The sequence below is a fragment of the Mchenga conophoros genome, linkage group LG5, assembly GCF_057382185.1.
Source record: "Mchenga conophoros isolate Kocher_MC1m ecotype Shallow Benthic linkage group LG5, M_conophoros_male_GT1.1, whole genome shotgun sequence".
In the NCBI taxonomy this organism is placed as follows: domain Eukaryota; kingdom Metazoa; phylum Chordata; class Actinopteri; order Cichliformes; family Cichlidae; genus Mchenga; species Mchenga conophoros.
Genome location: NC_140530.1, coordinates 16,360,346 through 16,380,957, shown reverse-complemented (window position 1 = coordinate 16,380,957; position 20,612 = coordinate 16,360,346). Strand labels below are relative to the sequence as shown.

The 20,612-nt window shown below is 41.0% G+C and overlaps 1 protein-coding gene across 1 annotated transcript; it reads left to right on the top strand.

Annotated features, from left to right (window-relative positions):
* The first annotated feature begins 9,312 nt into the window (after positions 1-9,312).
* On the top strand, positions 9,313-10,257 carry LOC146574053 (trace amine-associated receptor 1-like). Its single transcript, XM_085275532.1, has one exon. The coding sequence runs from the start codon at positions 9,313-9,315 to the stop codon at positions 10,255-10,257; it is 945 nt and encodes a 314-aa protein (XP_085131658.1).
* Positions 10,258-20,612: the final 10,355 nt, after the last annotated feature.

Here is a 20,612-nt window from a genome sequence, read left to right as displayed (position 1 = left end):
GAAAATAACTGCATAACTTTTAACTGTGGGAGGAAACCAGAGTACCCAGAGAGAACCCACTGCAAACTACCTCGATTGTGGATTGTCAATCCAGACTTAACAAAAGTAGGAATTTCCTTTTTTTGAGTGCAGTGGTTCTCTAAGACTTTGCATGCTCTCACTGTGCCAATAAGAATTTGTTCTGGGCCCTACATTTACCTTGTACAATCCAAAGACATATGTTAGGTTCATTAGTGATGTGATGTACACAAATGTTTAAAATGTGGCTTGTAGCACTTGAAGATGTCAGTATGAGCTGTATGAATGTCATTCTCTTCCAGAAAATTGCTAAAAATCAAACTAATTATTATTATTATTGTTATTATTATGTTAATGGTCAGTTAAATAGCATAGGGGTTTGTTAATTAGTTTAATCTTTCTTTGGTGGTAATGAAATTAACAACAGGTCTACTAGCGGGCAAACAATAAAGCAACTACCAAACTTTTTTTTTTCTCTTTTCATCTTTCTTACTAGATTTGCATTTGGCTCGGGTCAGTGTCACTACTGGTAGTGTTAGGTAATATCTGCACACAACAGTTGTTCACCTTTTCCAGTATGGCACATCAATACTTGGCATTGACAGAATGCCAGACAGTTTGCTGTGAGATGACAGGAGACAGGTAATTACTCTTGAAAAGCTGGACAGGGCTTTAAACCACCAGCAGGATCAATATCTGTTGGTCCAAGAGGAGAGTGTGTGCAAAAAGGGTGTAGCTATTGCAGTATACAGTGTGTTAAGTGGACGAATTGTACAGGGAGATGGCCACAGACAGGAAGGTTTTCCTATGTCGTTCAGTGGTGCTTTTTGGTACTCTCAGTTTCTCACTGAAAATGCTCCTGTGACTGACCAGCATGTCATGGAGTGGGTAGGAGGTATTATCCAACATTGTCTTTATTTTGGACAACATCCGCCTCTCTGACACCACCTTAAGGGAGTCCAGCTCCATCTCTACAACATTACTGGCCTTACAGATCAGTTTATTGAGTCTGTTAGCATCAGCGACCCTCAGCCTGCTCCCCCAGCACACAACGGCATAGAAGATTGCACTGGCCAAATTCAAATTCAAATTTTATTTGTCACATACACAGAACCATACACAGTATGACATGGGGGTGAAATGCTTGTAGCTGTACAATGCCCGACCATTAAATGACAGGAGAAAAGTTTTACAATATTTACAATTTACAGTTTACTACAAAAATTACAAATTAACTTAGGAATTTACAGTAAAGAATGTGCAAATAGCAGAAGAGATTATAAAGATAAGGATTATAAATTATAGGAATTATAGCATTATAGGAAATGTGTGGTGGTGCGTGTGGTGACGTGTGTGAGAGTCCAGTCTTATAGTGACGTGTTTGGGAGAGTCCAGTCCTACACCTGGTTCAGGCCCCGAATAGCCTGGGGGAAGAAGCTCCTCCTCATTCTCTCTGTTTTGGCCTTAAGGGAGCGGAAGCACTTCCGAGACCTCAACAGTGAGAAGAGTCCATTGTTGGGATGGGAGAGGTCCATCATAATCTTCCTAGCTTTGGACTTGCACCGCTTGGTGTAGATGGACAGCAGGTCAGGGAGCTCTGATTGAATGATGCGTTCTGCCGAGCGCACCACCCTTTGCAGATCTCATCTGTCCTGCTTGGTGCTGTTCCCAAACCAGGTGCAGATGTTTGCCGTCAGGACGCTCTCGATGGTGCAGGAGTAGAAGTTCTTGAGCACCTTCAGTGGCAGATGGAAGTCTCTAAGTCTTCTGAGGAAGAAGAGATGCTGACGGGCTTTCTTAACCAGGGTGTTGATGTGGCAGGACCATGAGAGGTCCTGAGTGATGTGGACACCCAGGTATCGGAAACTGTCCACTCTCTCCACTGGCGTGCCACTGATGATGAGGGGTTTGTAATTCCTCGCCTGCTTTGTAGTGAAGTCCACGATCAGCTCCTTAGTCTTGCTGATGTTTAGGAGGAGGTTATTCTCCTGGCACCAGGTCTCCAGGTTCCTAATCTCCTCCAGGTAGGCCGTCTCGATGTTGTCGGAGATCAGGCCCACAACAGCAGTGTCGTCAGCAAACTTGACAATGGAGGTGGTGTCGGATGTGGCTACACAGTCATAAGTGTACAGTGAGTACAGCAGGAGGCTTAAAACACAGCCCTGAGGCACTCCAGTGCTGAGTGAGATGGAGGGGGAGACTTGTTTTCCCACCCTCACTGATTGGGGTCTGTCTGTGAGGAAGTTGAGGATCCACTGACACAGTGATGAGCTGAGTCCTAGATCCGTCAACTTGGTGAAAAGCTTAGAGGGAATTATCTACAACAGACTTGTAGAAAATCCTGAGCATTGTTCGGCAGATGTTGAAGGACCTCAGTCGCCTCAAAAAATAGAGACTCTGGCCCTTCCTGTAAAGTGCTGTGGTGTTTTTCGCCCAGTCCAGTTTATTGTCAATGTATACTCCAAGGTATTTGTAGTCCTCCACAATGTCAATATTGACCCCCTGGATTGAAACAGGGGTCGAGTGTTTCCTGGTCTTCCTGAAGTCCACGATCAGTTCCTTGGTCTTTGCCACGTTGAGCTGAAGACAATTCTGCTCCCACCACGTGACAAAGGAGTCGACCACAGCCCGGTACTCTGTCTCATCATCTCTGCTGATGCATCCAACCGCTGCAGAGAAAACTTCTGAAGATGGCAGGTCTCTGTGCAGTGGCTGAAATCTGTCGTGTAGAGGGTGAAGAGGAAGGGAGAGAGGACGGCACCAGAAGGGACCGTCCTCTCTCCCTTCCTCTTCATAAAAGCACATTTAAAAACAACACAGGTTGGCCAAAGTGCTGTACATAGTAAAAAAGTAGATTATTGAATGGATCATGTAAAGGCACTTTACCTCATTCTCACATTTACCCATTCACATGCATTCAGACTCTGGTGTCTGACTAAACAATCAGAAACAGACTTCACTAGGTTAGCTTGAGGGCCTGGTATCTTCTAATGCAGTGGTTCCCAAACTTTTTTCAAGGTCCCCCTTTGTTTTACAAGAAAAATCTTCGCAACCCCCCACCACCTAACAATAGTTTGTCCGTGATTTGTACAGGGGGAACAAGTTATGGCAGGATCAGCCTGATATTATTTGTATCCCACTGTAACTTTACTGTATAAACAGCTAACATCTCCAAAATGTCAGGAGTAGTTAGTCATTACAGGAAGTGTTTGTGAACTAAAAATCAAGAATGTGGGATTCTGTTTTTGCGTGACGCAGGGGAAACTAATTCTGTCGCAGAGACCTACCTTGGCACTTGTGCAGGTGAAGCCAAAGGGAAGATATGCTTCTTCATATTTTCTAGTATTTGGCTTGAAAGGAAGTTTGTTTGGAAACATATTTGGGAATCCTTCATCTCTTGCTTTGCATTTGTGTGGGAGACCCGTCAAAAACCTGTCCATTATCCTGTCCAGTGTCCAAGCATTCTTTTGTTTTTATTCATTCCCCGACCCCCCTGCAATGGCTCTGCGCATCTGTCTCCCGAATCCAAACTGGAAGCTGGTTGCACAGAAGAGGGGCCTGAAAACTGAAGGCTCTCCCTCCCATTCTACTTTTAAATACTCTAGGAACAACAAGTAGGCCTGCAGAGCGAGAGCGAAGTGCTCTAATAGGGTGATATAGTACTACAAGGTCATTAAGATAAGATGGGGCCTGATTATTTAAGACCTTGTATGTGAGGAGCAGGATTTTGAATTCAATTCTGGATTTAACAGGAAGCCAATGAAGGGAAGCCAAAACAGGAGAAATATGCTCTCTCTTTCTAGTCCCTGTAAGTACTCTTGCTGCAGCATTTTGGATTAGCTGAAGGCTTTTCAGGGAGTGTTTTTGGACATCCTGATAATAACGAATTGCAGTAGTCCAGCCTGGAAGTAATAAATGCATGAACTAGTTTTTTAGCATCACTCTGAGACAGGATATTTCTAACTTTAGAGATGTTGCACAAATGGAAGAAAGCAGTCCTACATATTTGTTTAATATGTGTGTTGAAGGACATATCCGGGTCAAAAATGATTTGAAGGTTCATCACAGCGTTACTGGAGGCCAAGGTAATGCCATCCAGAGTAAGAATCTGGTTAGATACCATATTTCTAGGCTTTTCAGGGCCGAGTACAATAACCTCAGTTTTATCTGAATTAAGAAGCAGAAAGTTAGCGGCCATCCAGGTCTTTATGTCTTTAAGACATTCCTGCAGTTTAACTAATTGATGTGTGTTATCTGGCTTCATGGATAGATAGACCTGGGTGTCATCTGCATAGCAGTGAAAATGTATGCTATGTCTTCTAATGATACTGCGTAGGGGAAGCATGTATAGTGTAAACAGAATTGGTCCTAGCACTGAACCCTGTGGAACTCCATAATTAACCTCAGTGTGTGAAGAGGACTCTCCATTTACATGTACAAATTGTAGTCTATTAGATAGATATGATACATACCTACAGCATGTTCTAATCGCTCTAATAGGATATTATGGTCAACAGTATCGAATGCTGCACGCAGTTCGTGGCCTTGTGTGGGAAGAATATGCAGGCAGTTCCTGGAGGATTAAGGAAGTGACACCACTGACTGCCCTCCACAGTCGGCTGACCAATACAATACCTCTGATGCATTATATTTCAGTCCATCTGATGCTGCCAGGTTTCCCCTCAGAGTGTCCAGGAGCTCAGTTATGCCTTATAAATATATATATGCCTTATACCATAAACACTACTCAGTACCATTTTGAGTCACTGGAATGCCATTTCCAGAAAACAGACTACTGTGCCTCATAATTGGCAGAATCCCTCTGTCCTCGCCGATTGACTTACCACTTTCTGTCTCTCTCTTTCCTAAGCGCTGTACCTCTGTTCTGTCTAATGGCAGTTTGCATAATCTTCACATTGATTTAAGAAAAACAGTATTTCTGGGTGGAACCTCGATTGTCTCCAACAGTGTTTAAAGTCAGCCACTCCCCTGGTAGATTTAGTATTCATAACTGTACAAGAAGTATATCATGACCTTGCTGAGGTATTTAGTAAAGATCTCACCCTCTCACTTACACCACCACTGCTGCTTCCATATGATTGCACAATCATTCTGCTACCAGATGCTCCATTCATCTCAAGCCATCTATATAGTTACATAACCAATTCACTAGAATAGAATAGAATAGAATAGAATAGAATCATCATTTAATTTAAAACACATATACAAACAAACAGTACACAGGTCACAGAACAGAAAAATACACATTTTGTTTTACATATTTACATCAAGGACAATAGTTACCAAAAACAGAGTACTGTACAGTTATTAGAATTAAATAAAATTGAATACAGATAAGCGGCAAACCCAGGTTGTAGTGTGAATCGGTTGATAAAATAGTGCAAGTTACAGTGCTGATGTAAACATCTATGTTTGTTGGGAGCAATTTTGATTGTACAGTACACTAGCCGCTGGAATCATCTGTCACTTAAGACAGTAACACTTCTGTCACTGATTTCTGTGGGATAAACAAAATTACTGTTAAAACTAAATATCCTCTGCCTTTTTTGTCCTCTGCTTTTCAGCTCTTTTAGGGTGCGTCACTGTTCACCAAACCTACCACCTGATAAGAATTAAAGAGAGTGATTAATAGAAAGCAGCCTTTTAGACACATCTGGACCACTTTGAATATTGCCATACTTTTTTTGGCTAATGTCTCCCCAGTTTTCTAACCCCTTTTCAATGACATGCTACATGACTTCATTAATCATTTTGTGCCTGTTTACCTTGATGACATTCGTATTTTCTCAAAGTCTGTCCAGGAGCATAAGTCCGATGTCCTTCTGGTTCACCAGTGTCTTTTGGAAATGCCTCTATGTCACGTTGAGACAGTAAAATTCCTAGGGTTCATTGTGAAAAGGGCAGAGGTGTGGACTCGAGTCACATGACTTGGACTCGAGTCAGACTCGAGTCATTAATTTTATGACTTTAGACTTGACTTGAAAAAATGTTCTAAGACTTGTGACTTGACTTGGACTTTTACACCAATGACTTGGGACTTGAATTGGACTTGAACCGGTTTACTTGAAAAGACTTGATATTTTACCCCAAATATAAAATTTAACAGGCATATTATATAGAGATTGAAAATGTGACGTCATTCACGGGTAGAACCGCAAAGGATTCTGGGAACTCGTGGCAAGCGGTACTAGCGCACGCAGGCTTTCAATTAAAATCAGTTATACAGCGATAAAAAGAAACACAAAAATGGCAAGAAGCTGTTGTATTATTAACTGCAATAGCCGGTCGCATGACAGCCACGGGAAGCCGACGGGTAAAGAGATCGGTTGTTATCGGATTACGTCGTTGAAGAGAAATTGTTCAAGCCATGTTTCCGAAGTAACAAAGACGCGACGGATGGCCTGGATTGCAGCCATTCAAAGATCAAATATAACGTCCCAGAACACTCCAGCTCACAGGTTAATCTGCTCCAAGCATTTACACGAAGGTCAGTGTTTTTTAGTAGTTAATACGTCATTTTCATAACATAATTAGTGATATAGGTTACAAGCAAGTCTGGCGCTGAACAGAAATTGTCGCGCTATGCTCCTTTATTTATTGTGCATAAATAGTGAATTGTCCTGACACAATATTGCGTTTCGCTTCTGTTATTATGGTACATTGACAAAAACATATACTTTTATTCACAGGATAAAACAGTTGTTTTGTATCACTAATTGCCCAGTACGATTACAGCATACAATATTATTGTCACTGCTACATTTCTGTGATGAACCAGAAATTATTTCCACTACTAATTAATTACCGTTGAGCTCAAAGGTCCTATTAATAAACGGTTAACGAATGTGTATTTATGACGACAATTTGTGAGACTGGTAAACTTATGATACGTACGATGGTCTTTCGTTCTACACGGTGCATTTCAAGGTCCTGCACCCATCTGTCGGTAAACTGTACCTGGGCTTGTTGCAGTGACCTGAAGTTACTAAACTTCATGAGTGTGTGCACTCACTCCAAGAACCGTATGATTATAAATATGCATATAAATATGCTAAGATGATATAGCTGACTTCATCTTACTAGCAAATGTTGTCCAGGCTACGTTGGTGATACAGTTTTTTTTAATGTGTATGATATTTTTGTCATGCGATTTTAAAGCTGGTCCTACAACCGCATCCAAGAATAACATGCAGCTTATCTCAGAACTGTCGGTGAAAATTATTCTTGGAGTTAGGTTTAATTGAGCTGCATTTTAAAGAGGTGCAATTTCACAATTTGTGTATATTTACATTTAGCATATAACTGCAACATTATTTTTTCGTTTGTTTTTTTTTAAAGACTCGAAAGGACTTGAAATTCAAAGTTTCAGACTTGTGACTTGACTCGGACTTTTACACCAGTGACTTGAGACTCGACTCTGACTTGCCTGACATTACTTGAGACTTGACTTGAGACTTGAGGATAAAGACTTGAGACTTACTTGAGACTTGCAAAACAATGACTTGGTCCCACCTCTGGAAAAGGGGAAAAGCGCAGGGCAGATACAGTTAAGGCAAAAGCGATTGTTTATTGGTGATTGGCCAGTACCTCCAGAGAAAGTTGCCTTACCTCTATCCCATCTCACATCTCCAAAGGTCCAATTTAAAGTGAGAATCTTCCAGTGATACAGATTTCTTCTTCTGAGTCTCCCATCTCTTCTTTTTTTCTCCTCTTTTTTGTTCTTAAAGCATAAGCATGTAAGCTTTTAAACTCTCTGATCTTTCAGAGATATGTTTTCCTCCTTTTTCAAATCTGTGAAGGCATGATTACTCCTTTCCCAAGTTGTTGTTGTCTTCCTTTCTGTTTTTTCTTTAGGCCATAAATCCTGCATCCTTTGAAGGTAGGGGTCATGCTCATCATGTCCCCATATCTGAGGTCTTCCATCCTCACCCAGAACTTCTGATAATGTTCCCTGATGAGCTCAGATATTCAGGTTGAGTAGGTTTGACTAACTGAATGAAAGCTGTGGAGCGTCATCATTTCTTTATTCTCAAATATTTACTTCAGGCAGAATAATGATATTAAAATAATGCAGAATTTACTCTGCAGAATACTCTGCAGAATAATCACTGTTCTTATTTATATTCATGTTATAAACATTGGTTTTAACACTTCCTTTCAGATTAAATTACCTTCAGCACAAGAGGTCTATATTCTTTTAAATAATTAATTGGCTCGATTTTAAGTGTTAATCAGTCACTTTAAAAATCTTACCCCCTCCTCGATCTCACTGGACCCCTCTGGAAGAGCATGTAGACCACAGGTGTCGAACTCCAGGCTTCGAGGGCCAGAATCCTACAGGTTTTAGATGTGTCCTTGATCCAACACAGCTGATTTAAATGGCTAAATGACCTCTTTGACATGTATTGAAGTTCTCCAGAGGACTGATAATGAACTAATCATTTGATTCAGGTGTATTGACCCAGGGTGATATCTAAAGCCTGCAGGACACCGGCCCTCGAGGCCTGGAGTTGCCTACCCCTGCTTTAACAAAATCAGCTTGAAGCAGATGGTGAAGCTGTCTCTGCTCAGTTTTATTATCTCATGCTGTAATTGTATTTTGGACTTATTGCCAGAAAGACAGCAGACAGTATGTGTTGGCAGTAAGAAATCACCAAAGCAGGGCTGCACTCTGGGCTGAGTACTTTGTCAACTGCTCTTTACTGTGGTGACAGATTACTGCACTGCCAAATTCAGCACAGATCAGATCAACACGCTTGCTGATGATACAACAATATTAGCACTCATCATCATGGACATGCTTTTCTATAGTGTCTGCAGATGTTGTGCTATCAGTGCTCAGGTGTTAACAAACAATGAAAAAGGTCAACTGTACACTATCACCTTAAAAACAAATTGTTTTTATTAGAAGTGGCCACAAATAGTTATTGCCAGTTCATCTAATTTGGGATGACAATACAAATCATGCATAAACACACATGCAAACTCATCACTACTTGTGATGTCAGCAACGGCCATACGTTTCTCACTTTTAATTGGACAAGTGCATAATGTATTCGTTATTCTAATTAGCTGAGAAATGTTACAGTCATGTGACTGTCATGTTAAAAGTCTCTTAACACACTCCTCATACAGGTATGTAGACAACCTCATACAGGTATGTAGACAACCTAAAGAATGCATTGTTTGTTTGTTTGTTCATGAGAACAGAGAAAGAAATGTTTTTTTGAATGCTGAAAATTGAAACTTGTTCCAGGGCTGTGACAGGGAGTCATGGAGTTATTCAATGTGACTGTTAATACTGTGAGCTTCCTTCTCTGCGATTCACAAAAGAACAAATTATGTGTGTTATTATATGTTGTCCTCAGCTCATTTATGCTTCTTACAATATGTGGAAATCTTCTTGTGATAATTTCTATAATTTACTTTAGATATCTCCACACTCCTACAAACTACCTTATCCTCTCTATGGCTGTGGCTGATCTACTAATTGGTGCTTTAATATTTCCTTTGAGCATGACAGTGTCTCTAAAGCCATGTTTGTATATATACAGTTTACTGTGCAACTTAAGAAGCACAATGGATGTAACAATGGGTGTATCTTCCTTATTAAATTTGTGCTGTATTTCTGTTGATCGATATTATGCTGTTTGCCACCCTCTGATATATAAAACTAAAATAACTGATTGTGTTGCCATGAAGATGGGCCTTGGAAGTTGGGCTGTTGCTATCTTGTGTGGAATTTTTGTCTTCCTGCTGTTTTTTATTTTAGACGAATGTGACACAAGTTGCGTTTTCGCTCTCATTGCCGCATCAGTGGTAGTATATTATATCCCAACAATAGTTTTACTTTTCATGTACACCAAAATTCTTGTTGTTGCACTGAGGCAGGCACGCAGCATCCATAATACAATTTCTCAGAACACAAAGTCTAAAGCCGTTTCCAGTACGGAGAGAAAGGCCACAAAGACATTAACCATAGTTATTGGAATATTTTTAATTTGTTGGGTTCCTCTTTTTCTTAGTTATTCATTTGTTCCTCTGGATAGTTTTATACTTTATGTGCTTCTTGAACCATTTAACTGGTTTGCAATTTCTAACTCAATGCTCAATCCCTTTATTTATGCTTTCTTTTTCACTTGGTTTAGAAGAGCTTTTAAAATGATAATTTCTGGAAAAATATTTCAAGGTGATGTTACTAACATAAAACTACACTGACAGCTATATATATATTATGAATTATATCAATAAGAGTAAATATCACCACAGTTGATCTTCTCTATGTTGTTCATTACAGTTTCAACTATGTAAGTCAACTGTCACTATGCACAGACTGAACTGCCTATGTACAGATTTTATCAGTACACTGTTAATGAGCTTGTTCATGTAATTATCACGTTTCTATAAAATATGAAGATATATTGAATGGCTGTTAAAAGTGAGCATGACACAAATGATCATTCTTCTACTACTACTTCTGTATTGCCCTTATAGAAGACCTTGTTGACAAACAGCATATAATGTTACAATAAACATGTACATAATTGTTATAATAATTCTGTCTCTTTTTTTTTTTTTTTAATTAAGTGTGTACTGTGTAAATGAAACAAGACAACACAGAGTCCCTAATTAAAGGTGTGAATGACTGTTGAATCCTTATTCCCTAAGCTTGTCTGCGTGTCTGCTTGTCTGTAATTACAGGTGTTTAGTCCACTTCCCTTGTGTGTACTGTGTAAATGAAACACGACAACACAGAATCCCTAATTAAACATATGAATGACTGTTGAATCTGTATTCCTTAAGCTTGTCTGCTTGTACACAGAGCTAACTTTCTCCCAACCAGCTCTAAGAAAGGTCTAACTTTAGCACTTGGCAAATACATAAGGTAAAGATGTTTGGAGCAGAAAACAATAAAAGAGCAACAACAGTAGTGACATGATATTTTCCCATAATTACTGCCTTAGGATGGTGACATTTTTCATTGCTCACACTAAATTAACCCAAAAAGTCTGTTTTTATTAATTTTTCATTTACAAACATACGTACATACTAGGGGTGCAACGATACACAAAATTCACGGTTCGGTTCGGTTCGATACTTTGGTGTCACGGTTCGATATTTTTTCGATACAAAAAAATGTTCATGCCTTTTTAATTTGTCATTTATTAAAATTATAAATATATATTTTAACTCAAAAGTACAGTTTTTAAATTTAACCCTAACCCTTGTGCGTGTTTTTTTTTTTGACAGCGAATGCGCACCTGCGGACCACTTATGTGCAGCCCTGGTTATTTAGCTCGTCATATCGCAGCCACAGAAATTCTTTTGTCCATGAAACCATAAAGCTGCACTTTCTTTTTGCCTTATAGTCTGATTTGTCATAACTTCTCCGTTTTGTGGTAAGCTTTTCTTTGGCTGTCACTTCTTCACCCTGACCTGTCTTATTTGGCTCAGCAGAACTAAAATATATATCTGTCTGTGAAGGTTCTCAGTCATCCAGGTTATCGTAGTCAAATATAAATCCTGCTGCTTTTACACACTCACTCACATAAGCTCAGCGATTCTCTGCGCGATCAACCTCTCACATGTTTAAGCTGCGGGAGATTTCACTTGTCATGTTTGCATAGTAAGCTAACGATTAATAAGACGATGTCAGAGGAATTGGTGCGCAAATTATCATCACTCACAGATCAGTGCTGTCGCCCTCTATACACAGTTCGCGTGATTGCAAAGTGAAAGCAAAAAAACAAGCGCAAATTCAAACGCGATTTCAATATGTCACATATTGACAGTGGCTCACCGATGCCAATGACATAATTACCCAGCTACATTTCCGAAAGAATGCAAAAGCATTGACATATATTTTTTTCCTTCCTACAATAGCCCGACGGGCAGGGAAGAGATAGATTTTGGTAGCCCGACTGAAAAAATCGCTAGCCCCGGGACGTTGGGCTAGCGATATTGCGAGCCCTGTATCTGATTGAGGAATCACTCATCTTTGGAAAAGAGAGTTTATTACAGAGAAATGTCTCTTTCCAAAATAAAAGCTATACTATCCGCTTCTTCTGGGCTATATTCTCAGCAGCATATTAAACATATAAGGAGAATCATGTGCTAACAGCTGTCTAAATGACTCGGCTAAAGTTAGTAGCATGCTTGCTTGTTTTTTTTCTGCTTCCACTTGTCTTTGCACTAGGATGATGTCGGCGTAAATGTGCAGTCATATTCGTTGTGTTCCCACTAGTGCTTTCAGGTTAATCTCGTTGAAATGACCTTAACGCCACAACACGGCAAATCTCCGTTAACGAGCTACCGCCGATCGCCCCGTGCATGGGGCTAGACGGCCAACACGTTAACGAGCTAACTGCGCTAACACACTAGTTCCCACCCATGTAATTGAGCATTGCATGGCACATCCAACATACTGTTTTACTTTAGTCCATGACTCGCTTACCTTCAGGGTCATACGTCACATGAAAACCAAAATAATTCCACACGCCAGATCTGAATGAGTAGTCGAACGCAGATTCACTGAGCGCTCAACACAGACAGCATCATCAGAAGGAAAGTTGATAAAATTAATTACAAATTTTGTATTGTTCGATACATATGCGTACCGAACCGAAAGCACTGTATCGAACGGTTCAATATCGATACGAATATCGTTGCACCCCTAGTACATACATACACACAGTATATCTCAACAGGAAAACTAAATATATATTGAACATGGGAACAACTTTTTTTCAGGCGACACATAACACACGTGTTCCCATCAAAGAAACTGAATCATGAATCTGAACAGCAACACTGAGATAAAATATGTTTATGCCACCCACAAAAAAGCTTTTTCATTTCACTGTCTTAAAAGTGGGAGTATAAATGCAGTAAACCTTTTCCCCTCTTTCACTCTCTTATTCCCTCTTCTTGTGTGTGAGAGAATGTGTGCGTGTGCATCAGGTTTGCTTTGTGTTCCAAAGTTGAGTATTTCTGCTATTCTCTCTGCACCTGAGTGTGACACATTATCACACACCTGCATGTTGTTGGGCCAGTTAAGGTCTAACTACAAGAGAGGGAGTTTCTCCTCAGCCAATAACATATCATTGGCCTCTTAAAGCAAGCTAGGTTCCCGCACATTGGAGACTTAAAGAATCGGTGTAAGTGTGTTTCTTTGGCCCTTTTTTCTCCTCTGTTCAGAATGCCGATAACACAAGGTGGGAGAGCTGAAACTGGACCTTCACTGAAGGTCCAGTTTCAGGTCACTGAAGGAAATTGCTCGTTGAGATGGCTTGCCAACCACTAGTGAAGAAATACTATTGAACTGTGTTATTATAATGAATTCCCTTTCAATCCATTATACTCTTACTAGATCATACTGGTAACATGATGTTTACAGAGACCCATCAAACTTACTCTATGTTAACATTAGGCCTCACATAACATTCACTATAACACAAATAAAAGGAGGGACAAATACTGTTTTATGCTATATTTTGTTCGTGTCTCTTCTGTCATTGTGGCTCAGTAGTGAGTAGTGGTGCAACAGATCACTGTTGACCCGTGATCCGAACCGATCCCTCTCCATGGTTCGGTACGTACATGATCCGAAGATTCGAAAAAGAAAATAAAAGTTTCACTGCACAAGTTTCATGCGCAATCTGCGCATGGTCAGTCTTTCAAGCAATAGTCATGGCCAGCGCTAGCGGTCCAACTGAAGGAGCAGAGGACCTCCAGAAACCTCCAGCATCACTTAAATCTCATGTGTGGGAGCATTTTGGCTTCCCCGTTAAATATGTAGATGGGTAAAGGGTGGTGGATAAAACACAACAACAGCAACAAACTTTATTTATATAGCACATTTAAAACCAGTGGTGTACCAAAGTGCTTAACATGCAAGAGAGTAGGATGAAGTAACAGGGAAGGATGAGGGCTATGGGGCAAGGTACCAAAACATGCTAGCAGGCTGAATGGCATTAAAACACAAAAGCAAAAGAATTGCTAAAAGCATAAAAGGAAACTAAGTGTAAAGGATAAAACAGTCAAAATTTTTTAAAATGATTAAAAGTAATTAAGAATAAGCCAAAGATAAGAATAAGCATTAAGCTAACTGACAAGCAGGCGTTAACTGGTAGAAAAGGCGAGGCTAAATAAGTGGTTTTTAACCGCGATTTGAAGAAATGGATGGAATCAGACTCGCGTATAGCGATGAGGAGGTTATTCCATAAATCAGGTGCTGCCACGGCAAACGCGCGGTCACCTCTAGTCTTTAACCGGGATCTCGGGAGTACCAAGAGTGACTGGGAAGATGATCTTAGTGCTCTAGTAGGGGTGTATAATCTAAGTAGCTCAATGAGGTAGCTTGGCGCTATATTGTTAATAATTCGGAAGGTAAGCAGCAGGATTTTGAATTGAATGCGATACTTAATGGGAAGCCAATGCAGGTCAGCAAGGACAGGGGTAATAGAGACATGGCGCCCACTACCAGTAATGAGACGAGCAGCCGCATTCTGAACAATTTGGAGTCTATGGAGGACAGGAGAGTTAAGACCGAAGTAAAGTGAGTTGCAATAATCCAACCTAGATGTCACAAAGGCGTGGATAAGCTTTCCAAGGTCCCTATGCGGAACATAATGTCTGGCCTTGCTAATAAGACGCAATTGATGGAAGCAAGATTTAACAACAGAAGACACTTGTTTGTCGAACTTAAAAGAGCTGTCCAAGAATACACCCAGGTCACTAACAGTGTCGGTGAGGAAACTGTTAAAGGAACCGAGGGCGTCACGGAGTTGGCCACGGGGGACTCTGCTGTCAAACACGATAATTTCAGTTTTCCTGTCATTTAGAATAAGAGAATTACCTGCGAGCCAATTTTTGACCTCACGCATACACTCGCGAAAGCCGTACAAAGACATAGCAGGATCATCAGTTAGTTCGAAATACATCTGTATGTCGTCAGCATAACAATGATGTGTAATGTTATACTTCTCAAAGATTGCGCCTCATATACAGTGAGAAGAGCAGGGGGCCAAGGACAGATCCTTGAGGCACGCTGCAGGAGACAGGTGCAGCAGAGGATAAATAAGGGCCAAAATTGATCGAGAAGGACCTATTAGAAAGGTATGACTTAACCAATCAAGGGCGGCACCTCCAATGCCAACTGTGTGTTCAAGCCTCGCTAATAGGATGTTATGATCTACCAGGCGAGGATAGATCTAGTAGGACCAAGACTGAAGAGCGTCCAGAGTCAGCAATCAGAAGGAGATCATTGAGGACTCTGAGCAAGGCCGTTTCAGTACTATAACAGGGTTTGTAAACAGACTGAAATTTATCATAAATGGCATTCAGATCCAAATACGGCTGGAGTTGTGAAAGAACGATCCTCTCCAGTATTTTGGACAGGAATGGAAGGTTAGAGATTGGCCTATAGTTTCCAAGATCGTTATGATCAAGGTTCCTTTTTTTAAGAACGGGCTGGACAACAGCATGTTTGAAGGCTAAAGGAACAGAGCCTGCAAGTAGGGATATATTCATTAGAGATAGGATGCTGAGTCCAATTACGCTGAAGCAATCCTTAACTATACGAGATGGAAGGATATCATAAGCAGGAGAGGTGTCCTTTGATTGGTCAATAAGTCGCTTGAGAGTATGGAGTGACACCGGCTCAAACTGTTGAAATGATAATGAACAACCAGGGGTGGGAGTAAAACTCGGCACCGAAGGGAGCGAGAACTTAAGATGTAGAACTTTATGAATAAAATGAGTTAAAATATTTTCACAGAGAGCAGGAGAGCACGCCAGTGGCATTTCAGGACAGGGGTTAACCAATGAACTGAAAACATTAAAGAGGGATTGAGGGTTGTGACCATGAGTAAGAATAATTTTAGATAGGAAGGCAGCTTTAGCCATTTTAGCAGCAAGTTGAATTGCAACCGGCGGGCACGCAGGATATCATAAGAAACCTGGAGTCTATCTTTCTTTCATCTTCTCTCATCCCGGCGGCACACACGTTGCAAGGCACGTGTAGAATCGTTTAGCCAGCATCGGGAAAAGGATCTAGGGTGCTTCATTTTAACAGGGGCAACAGTATTGAGGATGGAGGAGCATGTGGAAAAAAAGGTACTAGCAAAGTCATCAATCGTGGAAGATAGGGAACAGTCAGGAATGGAGGAGGCAAGTTTCGGAAAAGACGTTGAAAAATTCTCCACAGTTCCAGAATTAATTATACGTGTAGGGTGTAGGAAAGACTCAGGGTGAAGTTCAGAAGTACATAAGTTAACATCAAAGATAACAGGAAAGTGATCAGAAATCCCAACATTGCTTATATCCTTAATGCTAATGTCCAAGCCATATGAAAAAAACAGATCGAGAGTATGGCCCCTAGCATGGGTTGGTTGATTACTGGACAAGATTAAAAGAGTCTGTTAATGCAAGGAAATCTTTGGCTAACGGATCGTCATTACAGCAGATATGAATGTTAAGATCACCAACAATAAGCACACAGTCATATTTAAAAATAACTGAACCAAGAAGGTCAGCAAATTCGTGAATAAAAGTCTTATTATATTTATGTGGCCGGTAAACCACAACAAACAGAGAAGTTTGCGAGGCGGTCATCTCCAGAAGTTGAGCCTCGTAGCTGAGGTAGGAAGGACAGGGTAGCTGTTGGACTTTGTATTTACATTTAGAGACTGAGGGTAAGCTACCGCCTCGGAGAGCTAAAAAACACACAGTCCGGGGGGAGAAGCTCAGAAAAGGGAAGCGACTCACCAGGGCGAATCCAGGTCTCTGTCAAAAAGAGAGCATCAAGGCTCGTGGCGGAGAAAAAGTCTACACATGGTTGGACCTCCAGGGCAACGGAAAACTACGTGACCGTGACCGCTCATTACATCACAGCCGAGTGGGAGATACGAAGCCCTGTACTGCAGACATGCCCCCTCTATAAGAGTCACACGGGTACAAATCTGGCGCACTTACTGACGGAAGCGATGGCAGAGTTGAGGATAGAGAGGCCCAATACCAATATCCCAGTCACAACAGATAATGCTAAAAACCAAATAAATGCCGTGAACGAGGCAGGACTGGGCCCACAGATAGGGTGCTTTGCACATGCAATTAATTTAGCATCCCAAAAGGGAAAGTGAGTAAGATGGACCGCCTCCTTGGGAGGATAAGGAAGGTGGATTCCTACTTGCACCAAAGTTCAACAGCTGCTCATGTGCTTAAGAGCAAGCAAGATATGCTACAACTGCCTACTAATAAACTCATACATGATGTCCCAACAAGGTGGAACTCCACTTATGATTAGGGATGGGTATCGTTTAGGTTTTATCCGATACCGGTGCCAAACTTTTGAAACGGTGCCGGTGCTTAAACGGTGCTCAAACCGGTGCTTAAAGAATGGAGAACACAAAATTGGTCCAAAAACCTCTCATGTTCAGCTGTTTTTTTGTAAAAAGATAACAATGTTAGCATTCTCTGCAGCTATAGGGGATTTATGGCATCACTCTTGGCTGGAAGCAGAGCTTAATCAATGGAAAAAACACAAACTTTGTCCAAAAACCTCTCATGTTTAACTGTTTCCCACTTTTTCTTTGGTCATTTTAGCCTTTTTGGCCAGGGTGAAGAGAGTACCTGCCATCAAGCAAGAAGACAGCCGCATGTAGCTATGATGATGTTTGCTAGTTCACCTTACATGCACTAATGTAATAACGAGGTTAGCCTACTCAACGTAAATTACACACGAACAACATTAAGCTACTCACGCAGAGAAGAACGGCAGCTGCTGCCATCATCATCACCTTTGACAGTATCACAGTATCACCTTAAAGCACTTGTTGCAGGCTGCTGAGTATACATATTTTGCTGTGAAGTACAGCCAGACTTTTGACTGCTTCGCCTCGGGCATTTTTAATCTGTAGCACTGCTCTAAAAGAACGTACTACTATCCTCAGAAACGTAAAATGATTGGCTAGAATCTAAAGTGTATGACATCTTAGGGAAAAAAAAGCACCGAAATAAAGCACCGAAATGTGCGCTGCTTTTTGGTCTGGTTACTAAAGTTTATGTCAGAACCGGTGCCATCATGGCACCGGATACCGGTACCCATCCCTACTTATGATATGTTGGAACGTTATCATGAGCAGCAGACAGCTATATACTCTGCACTAACAGACAAAACCCTGAAGAAAAATGTCAGAGAGATCGTCACCTTGTCTGATGATGATGTTAGAGTGGCAGAGGAGGTCCTCCAGCTGCTCAAACCACTCAAAGCGGTTATAACTCTGTTGAGCACTGAAACTGCACCATGTGTCCATGATCCTGCCTCTGAAAACAAGGATCCTACAATCCATGGTCCCAAGTGAGGAAGACAGCACCATCACAAGAGATGTCAAGACTACCATTACAGAGGACCTGAAGCCCAGATACACTTCACCACCAGCCCTACAGGAGTACCTTCACAGAACTACTGCACTTGATCCAAGGTTCAAGTCCCTGTCTCACCTAGACATTGCCCTACACCTGAGGACATACAGTGATCTCACTACTGAGACTGTGAGCAGTCTTGGCACTGCAGACTGTGAAGAGGTAAATAAAATAAATATTTAGAAATTATATATATATATATTTTTTAATGATAATGTTTTTCTTCAAAGTTATTGCCACATTTTAATGTCAATGAAATATTCTTTTAAAAAATAATTGTTTTAATCAATAAAGTAACTTTCCCTGTAGGGTCAAGCAGCACCAACAGGAGCAGACACAAGTCCTCCTCAAAAGAAGTCGGCAATGGCAGAGCTTTTTGGCGACACTTTTGTACAGAAGGACATGGGCAGCAAGGCTTTTGCTGACACCATCAAAGAGGAGGTGGCATCCTATGAGGCAGTAAGTGGCATTCCAGTGGATGGTGATCCACTGACGTAGTGGAAAAGTAATGAATGTAAATACCCTCACCTTGCCATAATGACAAGACGCTATCTGGGTGTGCCTGCCACTTAAGTGCCTAGCGAGAGGGTGTTCTCAACAGCAAGGGACATAGTTACAGCAAAGAGGTCTACACTCTCCCCAGAAAATGTAGACATCCTCATCTTTTTGAAAAAAAAATTGAAGTTATAAGCTCACATCTGCTTTGCTTTCTTTCTTCTTTTTTGATGATGTGGACATAAGCTAGTTTTTATTTCATTCTCCAAATGTTCAAAGTAAGAAGCAATGATACCTTAAATTGAATTTTAAGTTGTTTTTGATTGTGCCCACATTAAAGGAAATAATTAAAATGCCCTATAATGCACCTTAATTTGTTTTTATATAATTGTGTGGAATGATTCTAGAGTTGAATGTTTTTTAAAGGGCAAAAAATACTTAACTAAATAAACGGACAGTTACATTTGTCTTGTCTTTTTTGCTGATCCAAAAATTTATCCGATCCATGACTTAAAACCGTGATCTGATCCGAACCGTGAGTTTTTTGATCGGTTGCACCACTAGTAGTGAGTATGGGCCCAGTGTGCCTATTCACTTCTATGATGTCTGGATATGCTTCTTATGACACGGTGCATATTGTCCTCTTTTAAGATGTGGATCAGGGCATGAGTGAGCTCCTGTACAGACTGTGGCCTATCTGGGTTTAGGTCAGTGATAAATTAGGACCAGTCAGAAGCATGCCTTTGTCATCTATAAACAGCCTGCTAATTGCAGCTACATAATATCAGGCATTTGTGTTTCACCATAGAACCCAGAGCACACTGCAGGAGCATAAGATCTGACAGTGGGTCCTGCTACCTAACAAGGCATTTCTGGCAAGTCAGTGGAGGTCTTTGGATGTCTGGGTGACCTACAAGACATGTTGTATAAAGCTCTGTCTCTGCTGACTGTAGTACAACGTTCAGCAGAGATTTCCGGTATTTCTGGGTCACTGCTCGTGTGGTCGACTGGCCAGTCAGCTGAGCAGTTTTGTCACTGTCTGCTGAGGCAAACTGGAGTGTGAAGAGTGGACCCAGGTGCAGACATTCTAAAACTCAAACTTAACTGATCATGAGCCGTTTATTAAGGCAGACAGAACAGTACAAAATAAAAGGGCGAAAACAATGCAAACTAAGCAATAACCTAAACTGGGTAAACTAGAAAGGAAACACGAACTATGAAAAACCCCGGCAAATAGAAAAACAAACAAACTCCAAACATGGCAATGTGATGAGGATATATGAAAACCTGAACGCAGTACATGGCATGGGAACAACGCAGACGATCCGACAAAGACTGAATGAGAAGGCACAGACTAAATACACACAGGAGGCTAATGAGAGAAGTGGGAACACATGGGGAAACAGCTGACACACATGAACATAATGACATCATAGTAGAAGAGTAAAACTAAACATGATGAACACAGGGACACAAGACCTCTTCAACATAAAACAGGAAACATAAGACGCAGACATGACACATCAACACCCTGGTTAAGAAAGCCCGTCAGCGTCTCTTCTTCCTCAGAAGACTTAGAGACTTCCATCTGCCACTGAAGGTGCTCAAGAACGTCGTGACGGCAAACATCTGCACCTGGTTTGGGAACAGCACCA